The 20,044-nt window shown below is 36.5% G+C and overlaps 1 protein-coding gene across 1 annotated transcript in view; it reads right to left on the reverse strand.

Annotated features, from left to right (window-relative positions):
• fras1 (Fraser extracellular matrix complex subunit 1) overlaps nt 1-19,587 on the reverse strand; it is a 179,531-nt gene extending 159,944 nt beyond the window's left edge. Inside the window, exons 1-2 of the mRNA XM_058069762.2 lie at nt 18,872-19,587; nt 16,651-16,682 (exon numbers count right to left, since the gene is read on the reverse strand). Of these exons, the coding sequence (XP_057925745.2) occupies nt 16,651-16,682; nt 18,872-18,938 (99 nt within the window). The 5' untranslated portion in view covers nt 18,939-19,587. The remainder of the gene's footprint in view (nt 1-16,650; nt 16,683-18,871) is intronic.
• Between the last annotated feature and the right edge of the window lie 457 nt (nt 19,588-20,044).

The raw sequence follows: 20,044 nt of genomic DNA on the forward strand, positions 1-20,044 counted from the left end.
TTAGAGTAGCTCCAAAGGCGGAATAAAGAGACAAAGCAGGCATTGCCGAGTCGGAAGACGAGTCGAGGCTCGCTGATCCTCTAAGCAGAGGGCAAAGGTCATCCAAACAGATCAGAGTGCACGGCGAGTTCTCATGCCGACTCCTTCACTGCTTTCTTTCTTTGTGGACCTCATTAAAAAAAAAAAAAAAAAAAAAAAAGGCGACCGGACACGAGTCGACGCGATGTGACGGACGTGACGAGAGCGCTCGGTTCAGAGAGCGGCCGCTTTGAAGACAGCAAATCTCGTTAGCGCGGAGTGATGAAAGGGACCTTTGCAAAGGCCATGCCGCTTGCTTAAGCGAGGAGCGAAGACCCGTCTCTTTTGACCAGCGCCGTCACCATGGCAACTCGGCTGCTGTCCAATCCGATCCACCGTGGACTGCGGACGGAACTGAACGCTATTAGCTTGTCGCACCACTGTTTAGTGTACCAAAAAAACAATTGGATGTTGATATAAGGGATTTTTAAAATTTGTTGTTTTGGGGGTTTAGGGACCCCCCCAAACAATGTCACAAAACTAGGGTAATGAGGCACACATCATTATCTGTTTTTATTGGAAAAGTTCCTGTCAAAGACTGTGATGTTTTGTTCCGCACACTAGTGGGCGTCGTCATTAAAATTGCCTAAACGGGCTGCCATAGAAAATTCAAAGGAAATTAAACTGCATCATTTTGAACGAAAACAACAGCAACAACAAAAAAAACTGGTTGTAGATATAAGGGATTTTTTAAAAAAAATCAGTTGTTTTGGGGGTTTAGGGACCCCCCCGAATAATGTCACAAAAATATGTTAATGAGGCAATGTTCAATGTTAAGAATGACCTGAAAATTCCTAAAATGTCTTAAAATGCATTTTTAATGTGATAAAATTAATTAAATAATTAATTATAAAACATTTATATTAATACTATTTATACTATAATATATTTATATTATATTATTTAATATTATTATTTTATATATTACATTACATATTTATACTATACTATTTATAATTATTTATACAATTTTATTTTTTTAGTTCATATTTTATATACAGACAAATTTTATTTTATATATTTATATATTTGATTTATATTCCTTTCATGTTGTTAGTATGTAATAAATGCCTGTTTATTTCATGTATTTTTATTAATTTTATGAATTGTATTTACTTTATTTTTATTCATTTTTTAAGTCGTTAGCACTAATAAAATACCTCCAAATTTTTATTTATTTTATAGATTTTATTTATTTGATTTATTTTCATTTAATTTAGTTAGCACTTAATGAATACCTATTTATTTTATGCATTTTATTTGCTTGATTATTTTATTTTTATGAATAAATTATTTTTTTTTGTTGTATTAGTTATTACTATTATTATTATGTCCACCCGATGAAGGAAACTCATTTCATCCGCTTATATATGTGATCTCTTTCGGTCCTCCATTTGGGCGGGATGGCATCCCTGACTGTCCATGGACTTGGACTTGGAGGTGCTTGGACTTGTACTTGGAGGTGCTTGGACTTGAACTTGGACTTGGACTTGCTTGGAGACACCTGAGCCACACCGCCTTAACAAAAGAGTGGATTGATCGCACCGGATCTTTCCACTAAAAGATCATGTAGGGACTTGGCGGGGGGCACGCCGAGGAGACCCTGGAGCTGACCTGGGAACGCCGTAATGTCCTGCCGGCGGACTTGGAAGACTCGGATCGTCACAGAAAAGCACAAACACTAAAAGCAAAGCGATCGATTGTGAGTTTATGAACGGGACGCGCAGCCTAAGAGTCATCAGGAAGAGAAGGAGATCAATCCTCCCATCAAACATTTTCTCTTCCGCTCCTCTCGGCGGCGGCGGCGGCGGGCGGCGTTGTTGCAACCGCAGCATCCTCCGAGACGGGAAAGTGTCTAGCCTTTCTGCTGAGGGCGGCAACATGGCTCAGCTTCCAAGGAGAATGAAGCCGTCAACCGCCTCGACAGGTCTGAGGCCTGGAGGCAGAACATTCATCTGCTCGCTGACAATTTCCACCGTGGAAAAAAAAAAAAAAATGGGACCAAATGAGACGACTAATCACGCCGTACCTTTCTCTCCTCACAGGAAGTGACCCGACTCTACGGGTAAAGAAGACGCCATTATAATTTTCATCTTCATTCTAGTCTTTTTTTTTTTTAAAGAAAAAAACCAGAAGAGCAAAGAAACCCAGCATGAAGTGACACAGGAGGTCACACGTCCTACTTTCTCCCAGCACATGAACGCAGCATGACTCTTGTCAAAAGCGGGAGCGTTCAAGCGAATGCGTCACACTTCATAGAAAAAAAAAAGAAATATTGTTTGGTCCGAGTTTAAAATCGATATCAATGTTTTCATTCCCCGCTGAAATATGGATATTTTTTTTGTGGCTGGTTTTTGAAGAGCCACGCCCTCGTCATTTACTCCAAAGAATACAAACTTTATGTTGTTATTAGTTCATTCATATTCATTTGTTTTCTTCTTGTCAATATCTTAATATGAAGAAAAAAACGTCAACATCTGTGTCTGTTTAGTACATTATTATTATTATTAAAATATATATTTAATTATTATTTATATTAATATTTAAAATAAAAATAAAATAAAATACAAGTGCATATTATTATTGTGTATTATTTTTATATTAATATTTATTTTTCTTTGGAATTATTATTTGTATATAGAGAAAAAAATGTATAAAAATGTATAAATTATAAATTAATAATTAATATTAATATATTTTTGGGGGTGAATATTTGATGCACGAATTATATTTTTTCTTGAAAATGTTATTTTTACACAATTTTAAACATATTTTTTTATGTAACAAAATGAATATTAAATAACTAATTATTAAAAATGTATATTATTACCATTTATACTATCATATATTTATATATTATATATTATATTATTATTATTTTATTATGGTATGGTATTATATGATTATATTAGATTATTATATTATTTATATTATATTATATTTAATATTATTATTTTATATATTATTATTTTATATATTTTATAATATATTTATACTATACTATTTATAATTGTTTTATACAATTTTACTTTTGTAGTTCATATTTTATATAAAGAAAAATGCAAGCAATTATGAAATCAAATCTATAATTTATTAATAAATTAAACATATTAATAAATATAAATATATTAATAAATATGAATAAATTAATATATTAATACATATATTAATAAATTAATTTATTTTTATTTGTGAATAAATGTAGTATTTTTTGCAAGTATTCATACATACAAAAATGCAAATAACTGTATTATTTGTCGTTATTATTTAATAACGTGCAACATTATTATTACTAGCGCCATTAAGTTTATTTTAATTTGACATGCAAATGAATATTTCTACAGTACGCATCCAGGAAACCATTGTGAAAAACAAAAGTATTGATTACGGTTTGTAGAAAAAGCCGATGATTCCATCCTGGTGTTGGAGGAATGGCTACGCTGGTTTTTAAGCTTTGAGATTGTTCAACTGGAGAGAGAAATCCCTCCCTGCTGGTTTCAAGTCCTTCAACTCTCTCTGCCAGACGGGAAAGAAAAAAAGGAGAATTAATTATGGAAGCGTCTCTCCTTGCTTTGAGGACGCTTGCGTACCCCCTCCAGGATGGACAGCTGGGGGGGTGTTAAGGGAGAGGGGGGGGTGCGAGGAGAGGCTTGATGTGCTTCACTTCACTGTGGGAGCACTTGTTGCCCTGACAGCCAAAGAAGAAGGAGAAGAAGGAGAAGAAGGAGAAGTAGCAGAGCGAGGAACCAAACGTAAGGTGGTGCCCTCGGGAATGTGTGTACATGTGTGTGTGTACATGTGTGTGTGTGTGTGTGTGTGCACCAGGCTGGCATTCCCAGATAAGAAGCTCGAGTGTCGAAGCAGGGAATCAAACATTGTGAATGAAGTGGGACACAAAAGACCTGTGGACCTTCAGCGGGGGAAGCCGCAAGCAGAATGGCCTGCGGGGTCGCTTGCTTGGGCGGGGGGGTACTTTGATGGAGGGGGGGGGGGCCACCGTGTTTATCTGCCCGGCGGCTGGTTCCTTGCCAAAGGCTGCGCCACTTCATGGCGGCGCCCCCCCCTGCCCCCGTCTAAAGAGAACCTACGATTGGGTGGGAGCTTAGTTCCAGTCCAGGGAGCAATGCTGGGCTCTCATTTGGACCCTTTAGTGGGGGCATGCTCAACAAAAGACCCTCGGGAGCTTCTGGAAATATGTTTACAGCATATTTTTTTTTGCACTGAGCCTGAAATGAAGATGAAATCATGGCGATTAAAAAAAAGGTACTAAAAACTTGAAAAAGATTCAAAAGGAAAAATAATAATAATAATAACAATAATAAAGTGAAATAGGTTGTTTTTCACCTGATCAAAGGTGAAATTTTTTAGCACTGAGCCTGAGGTGCTTCAGCAGCAAAGAAATGAAGATGAAAACATGGCAACACACGTTTGAAAGTGTTGATTGAAAAAAGGCACTAAAAACTTGAAAAAGATTCAAACGGAAAAATAATAATAATAACAATAATAAAATAGGTTGTTTTTCACCTGTTCAAAGGTTATTTTTTTTTGCACTGAGCCTGAGGTGCTTCAGCAGCAAATAAATGAAGATGAAAACATGGTAACACACGTTTGAAAGTGTCGATTAAAAAAAGGTACTAAAAACTTGAAAAAAATTTCAAAAGGAAAAATAATAATAATAATAACAATAAAGTGAAATAGGTTGTTTTTCACCTGTTCAAAGGTGAATTTTTTAGCACTGAGTCTGAGGTGCTTCAGCAGCAAAGAAATGAAGATGAAAACGTGGCAACACATGTTTGAAAGTGTCAATTTAAAAAAAGCACTAAAAACTTGAAAAAGAGTCAAAAGGAAAAATAATAATAACAATAATAAAGTGAAATAGGTTGTTTTTCACCTGTTCAAAGGTGAACATATTTAGCACTGAGCCTGAGGTGCTTCAGCAGCAAATAAATGAAGATGAAAACATGGTAACACACGTTTGAAAGTGTCTAAAAACTTGAAAAAGAGTCAAAAGGAAAAATAATAATAATAATAACAATAAAGTGAAATAGGTTGTTTTTCACCTGTTCAAAGGTGAATTTTTTTAGCACTGAGCCTGAGGTGCTTCAGCAGCAAAGAAATGAAGATGAAAACGTGGCAACACACGTTTGAAGGTGCCGATTTAAAAAAGACACTAAAAAGATTCAAAAGGAAAAATAATAATAATAATAACATTAATAAAGTGAAATAGGTTGGTTTTCCACCTGATCAAAGGTGAACATTTTGATTTTGATTTTTGATTTTTCCATCACGATTCGGGGTGCTTTTTCATTCAGTAAAACACCAGAGCTTCAGGTGGTGCAGGGTCGTCAAATGGCAGGGTGGAAAAAAATATTTTTGGTATATATATTTTTTATGTTATATTTTTAATTCAGATTATTTTCAACATGCGATAGTTTTATATTTGCATTTTATCTTTTTTTTTATTAAGTGTAATATTTTTTTAAAAAAGGAAATGCTCTTTTTTATATATTTTTTTAGTGTAATATATTTTGCTATTATGGTCACTGGTCAGTCTGCAATCTTCAATCTCAATGACTCCATATTTTATTTTACTATTTTAAAATTTTTATATATTTCTTATATTTTATATACTATATTTTAAAATATTTTTATATTTTGATACAAGTATAATATTTTAAAATAAGTAAGCGCTCTGTACTCTTGAACCCGTTCGTGCTGCATTCATGAAAGCTTTTGTGAGATCTTCAATTAAAGAATTGTGTCAACACAGCAAAGCCCAAGTCTGTCAGTGGCTTCTTTTTTTTTTTTTTTATCTTCTCCCAAAATCCAAACTGTACAAAAAGCTCCTTTTCTTGTGTCGACGCGACAGTACGATCACAACACTGTGACAGCGACAAGGCTGTTACTTCTCTACTCTTTCAGTCTCGCATCTTTTGGGCTGCGGCGCTTTGACGCGAAGCCTAAAAGGAACTTCTCGTTCCGGAAGCGACAAAAATTGACTTTTTTGCGGCGCGTTTGGAGCTGTAAATTATGGCGTGCCGCCCACAGAAGCACAACAACCCGGTTAGTTTTATTGATCGTTATGTATTTTATGTATTTGTTTACTTTATTTGTATTCATTTTTATTTTGCTAGCACTTAATAAACATCCCAACAAATTAACTTTTGTTATATATTTGATTCCTATTCATTTCACTGGATTGACACTTAATAAATGCCTTTTTTTATTGTATATATCTTACTTTATTTTTATTTTATTATATATTAACAGCAAATAAAAACCCAACAAATTATATATTTTTTTTATTATTTTATTATTATATTGTTTTTTTAGTTTATAATATTTTATTTTATTTCATGGATTTTATTGACTTTTTTCAAATTCATTTTACATTTGTTAGCACATGATTTATTTCATGTATTTCTATTAATTTTATGTATTGTATTTACTTTATTTTTATTCATTTTAATTATTTATTTAATGTATTTTATTGACTTTTTAAAATTCATTTTACATTTGTTAGCACATCATAAAAATCCCAACAAATGTCAATTTATTTTATATATTTGATTTATATTCCTTTCATATGGTAAGCACTTAATAAATGCCTGTTTGTTAAATGTATTTTTTTTATGAATTGTATTTAATGTATTTTTATTCAATTTTTAAGTCATTAATAAAATAATAATAAAATACCTACAAATGTGTATTTATTTTATAGATTTTATTTATTTTATTTATTTTCATTTAATTTGGTTAGCACTTAATGAATACGTATTATTATTATGTATTTGACTTATTTCATGCAATTTGCTAGATTATTTTATTTTATTAATAAATTATTTTGTTGTTGTATTATTTATTACTATTGTTATTATTTTATGCATTTAATTTTTATACATTAATTTTTTTACAATCCATGTGCGGCATGCTTTATTATTATTTGTAAATGGGTTTTTGTAAAAAGTTAGTACTAATAAAATACCTACAAATTTTGTATTTATTTTATAGATTTTATTTATTTGATTTATTTTCATTTAATTTGGTTAGCACTTAATTAATACGTATTTATTTTTATGTAATTATTTTATGCATTTTATTTGCTTGAGTATTTTATTTTTATTAATAAATAATTTTTTGTTGTATTATTTATTACTATTGTTATTATTTTATGCATTTAATTTTTAAAATGGGTTTTTGTAAAAAAAAAAAAGAATTTTTTAAGAAAAAAAAAATTACTCTATATTCTAAAATTTTTAGAGTAAAATTAGGAATGTGTATTCTAATAATCCATGAATTGATTTTAATGAATTTGATTTAATGTGTGGAATTGGTCATGTCTTGCCGATTGCAGTACTTGGCTGCAACCAGCAGAGGCGCTGTTGCTTCAGTGACGTCAGACCTCCACGTCTCTACGTTGTCGGTTGCTGTTTGTCATGTAAACATGTTAGCTTAATGAAAGCCCAGGCCCGGAAGGTTCCTGGAGGGGAAGTTGGGAAGCCAACGATCCAACGCCGGCTGAGCTTTAATAGCATCTTGAAAAAAAAAAAAAAAGCAGCACTTCACAGCCTCGGCCCTCTTAATAATTCAAACGTGGTGACTCCGCAGTCCTCTGATGATCCATTTGTGCTCGCTCTCGGCGCTCGTGACATCGGCGTTCGTGCGCTCGCTTCAATTTTTGGGAACGACTAAGAGGAACTTTGAGATCCTCAGAGAAGGACAAGGAGGACACGGGCTGTGGGTGCTCCACAAAATGAGACAAAAACACTGACATCAGAAGAAGGAGCAGAAGAAGAAAGACTCCCAAACGGCATAGACTCCACTTGAAAATACAGCGGCCATTTTACCCGATGTCGACTTCTCTTTCAAGGCATTCATTAGAACAAATGTAAGTTTCAGGAAAATATCAGTTCCCAACTAAAAAGTATGTGTCTGTGATTAAAAGTATCTTAAAAATACATAAAAAAAATATACAAACCTAAGTTGGTGAATATAACCTTGGCATTCAACCCAGCAGACGCGATTTTGGTTTAGAATATTATAGTAATATAACATGAGCTTTAAAAGTATATTTTAGAAGCTTTTGGTGAAATCTAAGCTGGATAATATAGCGGGATAAAAATATCAACCTATGCATTTAACCCAGCAGACGCCATTTTGGTTTGGTATAGTTGAGCTACGTCACATGATATTAACATAAAAGAGCTTTAAAAGTCTATTTTAGAAGCTTTTGGTGAAATCCAAGATAGTGAATATAGCTGAAAACAAAAAAACGGCTATGCATTCTACCTGGCAGATGCCATTTTGGTTTGGTATAGTTGAGCTACGTCACATGATATTAACATAAAAGAGCTTTAAGAGTCAATTTTAAAAGCTTTTGGTGAAATCTAAGATAGTGAATATAGCTGACAACAAAAATGGCTATGCATTCTACCCGGCAGATGCCATTTTGGCTTGGGATATTTTTGTTATGTCACATAATATAAACATGAAAGAGCTTTAAAAGTCTATTTTAGAAGCTTTTGGTGAAATCTAAGCTAGTGAATATAGCTGAAAACAAAAAACGGCTATGCATTCTACCCGGCAGATGCCATTTTGGTTTGGGATATTTGAGTTACGTCACATAATATAAACATGAAAGAGCTTTAAAAGTATATTTTAGAAGCTTTTGGTCAAATCTAAGTTGGATAATATAGCGGGATAAAAATATCAACCTATGCATTTAACCCAGCAGACGCCATTTCGGTTTGGTGTAGTTGAGCTATGTCACATCATATGACACGAAAGAGCTTTAACAGTCTATTTTAGAAGCTTTTGGTGAAATCTAAGCTAGTGAAAAAAAAACACGGCTATGCATTCTACCCGGCAGATGCCATTTTGGTTTGGGATATTTTAGTTACGTCACATATAATACATGAAAGAGCTTTAAAAGTATATTTTAGAAGCTTTTGGTGTAATCCGAGGCGGTGAATAAAGCAGACTATCAAAATAACCAACACATTGAACTCACCAAGTGGTATTTTCATTTTGAATATTTAAGTTACGTCACGTAATATGTCACAAAGGTGCTTTAAGAGTATATTTTAGAAGCTTTTGGTGAAATCTAAGCCAGTAAATGTAGCCGGATATAACAATAACCTGCACAAATTTTGGTTTGAATTATTTGAGTGACATCACATAATGCGTAAGAATAAGGACGGTATAACATGGAGCCAAAATGTGGCCTCGGGTCACCCCGTCAAGCACAAATCCCCGGTCGCCATGACAACAGACGATATTCAAACCACTGTGACTCAGCGCCAGCTAAGTTGACAGAGGTCTTGATCAATCAATGTGTTTAATCCCATAATGTGACACTTTTACAAGCTTCCTGGATCTACGGCTGACCATGTGCTCGACATGAGCGGGTAAAGAGAAAATGCGCTCATAAAAGACCCACTCAGGTTTTAATGGCGGCGCCGCATTCGTCGCTTCATCACTTTTTACGGTCGCCACCTTGTAAATGCGATGCGACTGCAAGGGGCGCATTTTTTAACGTGAGCTCATCGAGCCGCTCGGTATTCCTAAAAAATGCATGAACACGTTTTTTTTTTTTTTTTAGAACGATCAAACACACACTTGACCCTTGCTTGGGCCGCCATATTGGATTGCTAATTATGCCGGTGAGCTAACAAAAAAGCTAAACAACAGAGTAGATACATTTAGCTAGAAGTAGCCCATTAGCTAGCTTAACTCAAAGAGCAAACATTTAAAGTAGCATCGTTAGCCATTTAGCTCGCTGCCTAACTAATAATGGTGACAGGAAGTGATGTCATGTTGTCATCTCAGCCATGCGGCGTCCTACATTTCTATTCCGTACGACTCACAAATGCCAGGAATTCCAGCCTGAGGGGGGGGGGGGGGTGATATATTTGGACATGGCGCTACACGGCTAATATGATGTATTTGTGTCGGCGTCGCTGCGTCTGTCAGCACACCGCCGCGCCGACCAGTCCCATTTTTCTTAAGTCTATTTTTGGGAACAATAGGACGTAACGTGAGGAGAGTTACGTGATGCAGTCCACGTCTAACCTGAGACCACCAGGAAGACGGCACTGGGATCACTGCTGCTGATATGCTAGTCAAAGATCCTCTATACGTGACGGGAGCTGTTTTTAAGTATCGACTTCAACATCAATATTCTAAGATCGTCTATGTAAGAGAACAGATGTGCTGTTTTTAGGCATCCAGTGCAGTGAAGTTTATAAAAATTTACCACTAAAACTCTTGTCAAAGATCATCAGTGCTGTTTTTAGGAACAAACTGGTAAAATGGGAGTCAAATATTCTGTGCTGCTGTTTTTGGGAATCTACCGCAAACAAATGAGTCAAAGTCTATACGTGACAGTAGCTGTTTTTCAGTATCAACTTCAACAATATTCTAAAATCCTCTATTAACAGAAGAGCTGTGCTGTTTTTAGGCATCTTGTGTGGTGAAGTTTATGGAATTTACCACTAAAACTCTTGTCAAAGATCATCAGTGCTGTTTTTTAGAACCAACTGGTCAAATGCAAGTCAAATATTCTGTGCTGCTGTTTTTGGGAACCTACCACAAACACACAAGTCAAAAAGTCTCTATACGTGACAGCTGCTGTTTTTAAGTGTCTACTTCAACATCAATATTCTAAGATCGTCTATGTAACAGAACAGATGTGCTGTTTTTAGGCATCTCATGCAGTGAAGTTTATAAAAATTTACCACTAAAACTCTAGTCAAAGATCATCAGTGCTGTTTTTAGGAACAAACTGGACAAATGTGAGTCAAGTATTCGGTGCTGCTGTTTTTGGGAATCTACCACAAACACACGAGTCAAAGAGTCTCTATACGTGACAGGAGCTGTTTTTAAGTATCGACTTCAACAATAATAATCTAAGATACTCTATGTAACAGAAGAACTGTGCTGTTTTTGGGCATCTTGTGTGGTGAAGTTTATGGAATTTACCACTAAAACTCTTGTCAAAGATCATCAGTGCTGTTTTTTAGAACCAACTGGTCAAATGCAAGTCAAATATTCTGTGCTGCTGTTTTTGGGAACATACCACAAACACACAAGTCAAAAAGTCTCTATACGTGACAGCTGCTGTTTTTAAGTATCTACTTCAACATCAATAATCTAAGATCTTCTATGTAACAGAACAGATGTGCTGTTTTTAGGCATCTCATGCAGTGAAGTTTATAAAAATTTACCACTAAAACTCTAGTCAAAGATCATCAGTGCTGTTTTTTAGGAACAAACTGGTCAAATGCCAGTCAAATATTCTGTGCTGCTGTTTTTGGGAACCTACCACAAACACACAAGTCAAAAAGTCTCTATACGTGACAGCTGCTGTTTTTAAGTATCTACTTCAACATCAATATTCTAAGATCTTCTATGTAACAGAACAGATGTGCTGTTTTTAGGCATCTCATGCAGTGAAGTTTATAAAAATTTACCACTAAAACTCTAGTCAAAGATCATCAGTGCTGTTTTTAGGAACAAACTGGTCAAATGCCAGTCAAGTATTCGGTGCTGCTGTTTTTGGGAATCTACCACAAACACACGAGTCAAAGAGTCTCTATACATGACTGTAGCTGTTTTTAAGTATCGACTTCAACAATAATAATCTAAGATACTCTATGTAACAGAAGAACTGTGCTGTTTTTAGGCATCTTGTGTAGTGAAGTTTATAAAAATTTACCACTAAAACTCTTGTCAAAGATCATCAGTGCTGTTTTTTAGAATCAACTGGTAAAAATGGGAGTCAAATATTCTGTGCTGCTGTTTTTGGGAATCTACCACGAACACACGAGTCAAAGAGTCTCTATACGTGACTGTAGCTGTTTTTAAGTATCGACTTCAACAATAATATTCTAAGATACTCTATGTAACAGAAGAACTGTGCTGTTTTTAGGCATCTTGTCTAGTGAAGTTTATAAAAAAATACCACTAAAACTCTTTTCAAAGATCATCAGTGCTGTTTTTTGGAATCAACTGGTAAAATGGGAGTCAAATATTCTGTGCTGCTGTTTTTGGGAATCTACCACGAACACACGAGTCAAAGAGTCTCTATACGTGACAGGAGCTGTTTTTAAGTATCGACTTCAACAATAATAATCTAAGATACTCTATGTAACAGAAGAACTGTGCTGTTTTTAGGCATCTTGTGTAGTGAAGTTTATAAAAATTTACCACTAAAACTCTTGTCAAAGATCATCAGAGCTGTTTTTTAGAATCAACTGGTAAAAATGGGAGTCAAATATTCTGTGCTGCTGTTTTTGGGAATCTACCACGAACGCACGATTCAAAGAGTCTCTATACGTGACTGTAGCTGTTTTTAAATATCGACTTCAACAATAACATTCTAAGATACTCTATGTAACAGAAAAACTGTGCTGTTTTTAGGCATCTTGTGCAGTGAAGTTTATAATAATTTACTACTTAAACTCTTGTTCAAGATCATCAGTGCTGTTTTTAGGAACAAACAGGTCAAATGGGAGTCAAACATTCTGTGCTGCTGTTTTTGGGAATCCGCCACGAAGACGCGAGTCAAAGATCCTCTATATTATGTCATCAGTTTTGTTAGCAGACGTCGGCGTGAACTTTGCAGAGCTTGTTAAAGACGTAGATCGGCATTCAGCAGCCTGCTGGCCGCTTGCTCGGGTCTGAGTGACATTTGAGGAAATGTCAGAGGGAGTGCGAGCAGAAAGTGGTGTGGGACCGGGAATAAGTAAGTGTGAAGCCGGGTAGTTTTCAAAAACTTTGAAAAGGAAACGTGAACCTGGGATAAGTATGAAGGAACGTGGAATAAGTACATAAGTACATACCTGGGATACAGTAAGTATGACCATGGAACCAGTAATGTAATACTACAGACCTGGAATAAATAATTACACCCTGCAAGTATAAACCTGGGATAAATGACTATGAACCTGCAATAAATACGTATGAACCTTGGATAAATGACTATAAACCTGGAATAAGTAAGCGTGAATAAGTAACAGGAAGGTTTGAATCTGCAATAAATAAGTACGAACCTGGAATAGGTCAATTTGAACCTGGAATAAATAAGTAAGAACCTGGGATAAATTACTATGAACCTGCAATAAATAAGTACAAACCTGGAATATGTAAGTATTAACCTGGAATAAGTACGTATGAACCTGGGATAAATGACTATGAACCTGGAACAAGTAAGCATGAATAAGTAACAGGAGAATAGGTAGGTTTGAATCTGCAATAAATAAGTACGAACCTGGAATAGGTCAATTTGAACCTGGAATAAATAAGTAAGAACCTGGGATAAATTACTATGAACCTGCAATAAATAAGTATGAACCTGCAATAAATAAGTACAAACCTGGAATAGGTAAGTATTAACCTGGAATAAGTATGTATGAACCTGGGATAAATGACTATGAACCTGGAACAAGTAAGCATGAATAAGTAACAGGAGAATAGGTAGGTTTGAACCTACAACAAATAAGTACGAACCTAGAATAGGTAAACTTGAACCTGGAATAAATAAGTACAAACCTGGGATAAATGACTATGAACCTGGAATGAGTAAGCATGAATAGGTAACAGGAGAACAGGTAGGTTTGAACCTGCAATAAATAAGTACGAACCTGGAATAGGCAAGCATGAACCTGGAATAAATAAGTATGAACCTGGAATAAATAAGTATGAAACTGGAATAGGTAAGCATGAACAGGGAATGGGAGAGCAGGTAAGTGTGAACCTGAAATAAATTACTACGAACCTGGAATAAATAAGTACAAATGTGGAATAAGTAAGTATGAACCTGGGAACAATAAGTATGAAACTGGAATAAGCAAGCATGAACAGGGAATGACAGAATAGGTAACTGTGAACCTGGAATAAATTACTACGAACCTGGAATAAATAAGTACAAATATGGAATAGGCAAGTATGAACCTGGAATAAGTAAGCATGAGTAGGTAATAGGGGAATAATTAAGTGTAAACCTGGAATAAATCAATATGAATCTGGAATAAGTAAGCAGGAACAGAAGTGTGATGAGTGTCCTCATTTAAACCAAAGAAACTTTGATGACTCTGCGTCTTAAAGAATCAGAATGGAGAATCGTTCGGAAGTGGAACTCGAAAGGAGGAATCGGAATCGTTCAAATTCAGGACTACTATTAATGATGTGTTTCTGGAGTTGAACATCTGTTTTTCTTGCTGTCTTTTAATGTTTGACACTTTAGAAGCGCTAATGTTTCTGCACCTTCATCTCCACTTTCTTTTTCCCCCGGTTTGTTCCTGCGCCGCGGGGAGAACACTTCCTCTACGTCTTGTCTTTGAACTCCAGAATGTCCTTATGGACCATGTTGGAACATGCCGGAACATCCCACCTGTGTCCCCGCCGCCACCCCACCCCCCACATCCACCCCCACCCCTCAACTTCTCCTGTGCTGTTCTCAACATGTTCCCACAAACGTCTTCAAAAGCGTCAGGATGTGTCCCAGGTATGTCCCGTCTAGCTCCTTCCGCCCTAATTACACGGCCCGGGCACGGGGGTGGGGTGACTGGGGGCAGGGGCTGGGAACGAGTGACGAGCATCCTTTAGAGGTCTTGAAAGTCAAATTGGATCTTTTCCGAAAGTGAATCAACTCCTGTTTTTTAAGGTTCAAGCACTGAAAAGAAATATATACCGTGCTTTTACTTTGAAAAGAAAAACAGGTACGTACGAACCTGGAATAGGTAAGTATGAACATAGCATAGGTCAGTGTGTACCTGGAATAGGTAAGTATGAGCCCGGGATACACAACTACCAACCTGGAATATAATACTACAGTCCTGGAATAAATAAAAATAACCTGGAATAAAGTAAGGATGACTCGGTAATAGGAGAGGAAGTAGGTACGAACCTGGAATAAGTAAGTATGAACATAGCATAGGTGAGTGTGTACCTGGAATAGACAAGTACAAGCCCGGGATACACAACTACAAACCTGGAATATAATACTACAGTCCTGGAATAAATAATAAGAACCTGGAATAAAGTAAGGATGATTAGGTAATAGGAGAAGAAGTAGGTACGAATCTGGAATAGGTAAGTATGAACATAGCATAGGTCAGTGTATACCTAGAATAGGTAAGTATGAGCCCGGGATACACAACTACCAACCTGGCATATAATACTACAGTCCTGGAATAAATAATAAGAACCTGGAACAAAGTAAGGATGATTAGGTAATAGGAGAAGAAGTAGGTACGAACCTGGAATAGGTAAGTATGAACCTAGCATAGGTCAGTGTGTACCTGGAGTAGGCAAGTACAAGCCCGGGATACACAACTACCAACCTGGAATATAATACTACAGTCCTGGAATAAATAATAAGAACCTGGAATAAAGTAAGGATGACTAGGTAATAGGAGAAGAAGTAGGTATGAACCTGGAATAGGTAAGTATGAACCTAGCATAGGTCAGTGTGTACCTGGAATAGGCAAGTACAAGCCCGGGATACACAACTACAAACCTGGAATATAATACAACAGTCCTGGAATAAAGTAAGGATGACTAGGTAATAGGAGAAGAAGTAGTTACGAATCTGGAATAGGTAAGTATGAACCTAGCATAGGTCAGTGTGTACCTGGAATAGGCAAGTACACGGCTGGGATACACAACTACCAACCTGGAATATAATACTACAGCCCTGGAATAAATAAAAAGAACCTGGAATAAAGTAAGGATGACTCGGTGATAGGAGAAGAAGTAGGTACGAACCTGGAATAGGTAAGTATGAACCTAGCATAGGTCAGTGTGTACCTGGAATAGGCAAGTACAAGCCCGGGATACACAACTACCAACCTGGAATATAATACAACAGTCCTGGAATAAAGTAAGGATGACTAGGTAATAGGAAAAGAAGTCGGTACGAACCTGGAATAGGTAAGTATGAACCTAGCATAGGTCAGTGTGTACCTGGAATAGGCAAGTACGAACACGGGATACACAACTACCAACCTGGAATATACAACTACAGACCTGGAATAATAATAAGAACCTAGAATAAGTAAGTATGAATAAGTAACATTAGAACAGGAAGGTTTGAAACTACAATAAATTAAGTACGAACTTGGAATAGGTAGGTATGAACCTGGAATAAAGTAAGGATGACGAGAATAGGAGCAGAAGTAGGTACAAACCTGGAATAGGTAAGTATGAACCTAGCATAGGTCAGTGTGTACCTGGAATAGACAAGTAGGAGCCCGGGATACACAACTACAAACCTGGAATATATAATTACAGACCTGGAATAAATAATAAGAACCTGGAATAACTAAACATGGACAAGGAAGAGGGGAATATATAGTTATGAATGTTGACTTTTACTTTGAAAAGTGCAAATGTACGCATTGTAAACGGCACACATGCACAGCAGAGGATGTGCGGTGTCACTCTGGAAGGTGTACATTTTCTACTTCCTGTTTACGTATAAAGACACGCCCCCATTGATGAATAATTCATGAGCAAGCAGCCTTGGAAATGCATTCATGATCCCGGTGGAGAAGAAATAAGAAGACGTACCGCATGGAGGGATCCCTCGTGGACGCATGCTCCTACACGGAGAAAGAGAGAGAGAAAGAGAGAGAGAAAGAGAGAGAGAAAGAGAGAGAGAGTTAGCATCAGCGCACATGTGGGTCATGTTTCTTTATGCTCAGGGATTATGAACATGAGAGATTGGGGATTATCACAGCAGGACACCGGGTCATCTGATGCAGCGTTTACACGGCCGCCCAATTCGGATCGAATCCAGATAAGCGCCAGATGATAACTGATGATAACAAATCAGATGACTCAAATCAGGCATGCTGGGGATTAGAGGGTCCACGTCGAAGATGTCAAGGTTTAAAACCGGTTTCAGGCCGCAGCGTAGTGTAAACATGCCGTCTCCGGTTTAGGTTTGGCTTTGCTGTTGTTGATCAACTTGAAAGACTAACCCAGACGCAGCGAGTCAATGTTTAAAATACGCTTGTTTGGAGCATGAAAGACAAGGAATGCAAACAAATGGAATGGGACACACCAGAGAAGAAGAAGAGGTAGCAGGAGGGAGCGGTGTTGCCAACTTTGTCGCTATTTTTTAGCAAGAATTCTGACAATGCCGATGTCAAAGAATATTATTTGTATCAAGTGGTCCGGTACCCCATACTCCTGAAGTACCCCCTCCCGCCCCCCCCCAACCCGCCACCCCAGGATTCCTTATGGAACACAGTCAAATACTTTCTCCAAGTCCACAAAACACAAATAGAGCGGGTTGGGAAAACTCCCATGCACCCTGAAGGACCCAAACCGAATTCAACTTTCAGTTGGATCCCCCTTCTCCTGGACCCCTGGATGAGGACCCCGCCATAGTTGGAACACAGTCACCAGTACCCCCCACCCCCCCACCACCACCACCCTGGCCTTCCATTCCAGAAACACGGTCCTCAATGTCCACGTGACCCCCACAGCATCCTGGGCCATAAGGAACTCCGGGTGGATGTCATCCACCCCCGGGGCCCTGCCCCCGTGCAGCTAACTTCATTGCCATCATTGAATAAACTATACTTTATTTGTTGTTTTTTCTGGTTCTCATAATATTAATATATCCTACTTTAATATTTCAACTTTATTTCTAATAAAATGATATTTATTAATTTTCTTCATAATATTAAGACTTTTTTACTCTTAATATTTTGACTTCAAAATCATTGAATAAATTATACTTTATTTGGTAATATATATATATATAAAATTATAAATTATACATAATAATATTATGTTAATATTTCAACTTTATCTCTGATAAAATTATATTTATTAATTTTCTTCATAATATTCATAATATTAATCTTCATAATATTTGTAATATTTTTGTCAAACTTCAAAATCATTGAATAAATTATACTTTATTTGTTGTTTTTTTCTAGTTCTCATAATAATAATAATAATATTAATAATATAATATTATGTTTTGTTTATATTATGTACTTTTTTCTTGTAAATTGTCATGGTAATTATGATTTTATTGCCATAATATTGTGACTTTATTCATGTAACATTATAACTTTCTTCCACAACCCCAATTTTCATTTTTGTTTTGTTTGTTTGTCATAATCTTTCTTTAATAATTACATTTTTCACTCTATTCTTGTAAAATAACTGCTGATTTTTACATTTTTGTTTACATTTTTACTTCTTTATTGCTCATTAGGAACGTGATGAGCATCATAACTTCTTATTATTTCTCATATATATACATATATATACATATGTTTTCTTCCAAACGGCTCATTTTTTGGCTTCATGATGGCCACAGTTTGACCCTGGGACAGACTATTTGTATTTCCAATGCGGATAATCATGCTGTTAACTTAAAAAGATGGAATTTTATTCCTGTTTGTTTTGTTGACATGAGTCATTTTACTGAAAAAGTTTGTGTTTTCGTACTTTTTTTTGTGTCCCTAAACAATCACATTTGGTCCTTGAAATGGTAAAAGAGAGGAAAACCTTCCCAGGAAGGGGGGTCCGAAAACCCAACCTGCACTAATCCACTGATGGAACGCTTTCCCACATGGATAAACTTCCCGGTTAAAGAGAGCAGGTGTAGTGTGTGACCTCCCCCAGGGTGCATAAAGCTCCACTTTAGCAGCAAAATGAAGAATGTTGGAGGTGGTCTCTGATAACCCCTGACCCACATAACAACACCAACAACTGCATGAGTGCAAGGGAGGGAACGGGGGTGGGTGGGGGGGACAAAAATACCCACCATGTGTCACCCTCGGGGCGGTCAGGACTGCAGCCAGGGCGCCGAGAAACATCCACCGAGCTTCCATGCTGCTGATAATCCAAGTCCAGTCCCGGGTGAGGGTAGTGGATTTGATCCGGGGGGGGGGGGCTTATGCAGGAACCGCACCGCCGTGCATGCTCGTTCCGGCGTCAGCAGGAAATGGAGAAAAGTCCAGGAAGGATCCAAAATATTCCCGAGGGAGAACGGAGAAGAAGAGAGCGATCTCCGGCCAGGAAGACCAGCCCAAGTCCCGAAGCCGAGACCGGAGAAGTGAAGTCCGGCGCAGCTCCGCCCTCCCAGCCCGCGTGCACGCCCACGGAGAACTCTGGAGGAAGACTCGGTCTGGAGGTTGGCAAGATCCGGATGAGAAGATCGTGGAGGTGACGAGAAGGCTGCTGGGCTCCTGCGGGATGAACGTTTGGTTGTCCTCCTCTTCCTCACACCGGGAGGACGTCCCACCTTCCTCTTCCTCCTCCACCTTCTCGACACCTCCTCCCAGGAGTCACCACCTCCTCGGCGGGAGGAGGAGCTACACACACACACGCACACACACACACACACACAACTTTGTTAGGAGCAGCACTGATTTGACACCATTTGCACTTTATTAGGTACACGTGCACCATCTAATGGCGTCCGAATAAAAATACATGTTTTAAAATGTTAATGTTTAACAATTTTACTGAGCCTTTCATGTGAAAAAAAATTATAAAATAAAAATACATATTATAATTATATATTTGGAATAAATTGGTTGTAATTTTATTTTCATACATAATACTAAATTATTTCTAAAAAAATATAAACAAGTACAATACTATTAGTTACAAAAGTAAAAAAAAAATTATTAATGACATGAGAAAAAAATACTATTATTTCATTTTTATATAGGATAAATTCTATAATTTTTGTATATTGAAAAAAAATATAAGTACAATGCCATTGGTTCAAATACTTTTGAAATAATATAAAAATTCCTCAAAAGTGACTGACAAATTAAATATATTTCTAAACTCTTATAAATAGGTATAATTTAATTTATATTAATATATTAAAATATACTGTAATATACTGTAACCAGTCAAAATAAACTAAACCACAATTGGTCAAAAGGTTTTAAAAAAATAACATACAAAAGAATTAATAGATAAC

Source organism: Doryrhamphus excisus, linkage group LG3 (genome assembly GCF_037039965.1).
Source record: "Doryrhamphus excisus strain RoL-2023G ecotype Guam linkage group LG3, RoL_Dexc_Guam_v1.1, whole genome shotgun sequence".
NCBI lineage: Eukaryota > Metazoa > Chordata > Actinopteri > Syngnathiformes > Syngnathidae > Doryrhamphus > Doryrhamphus excisus.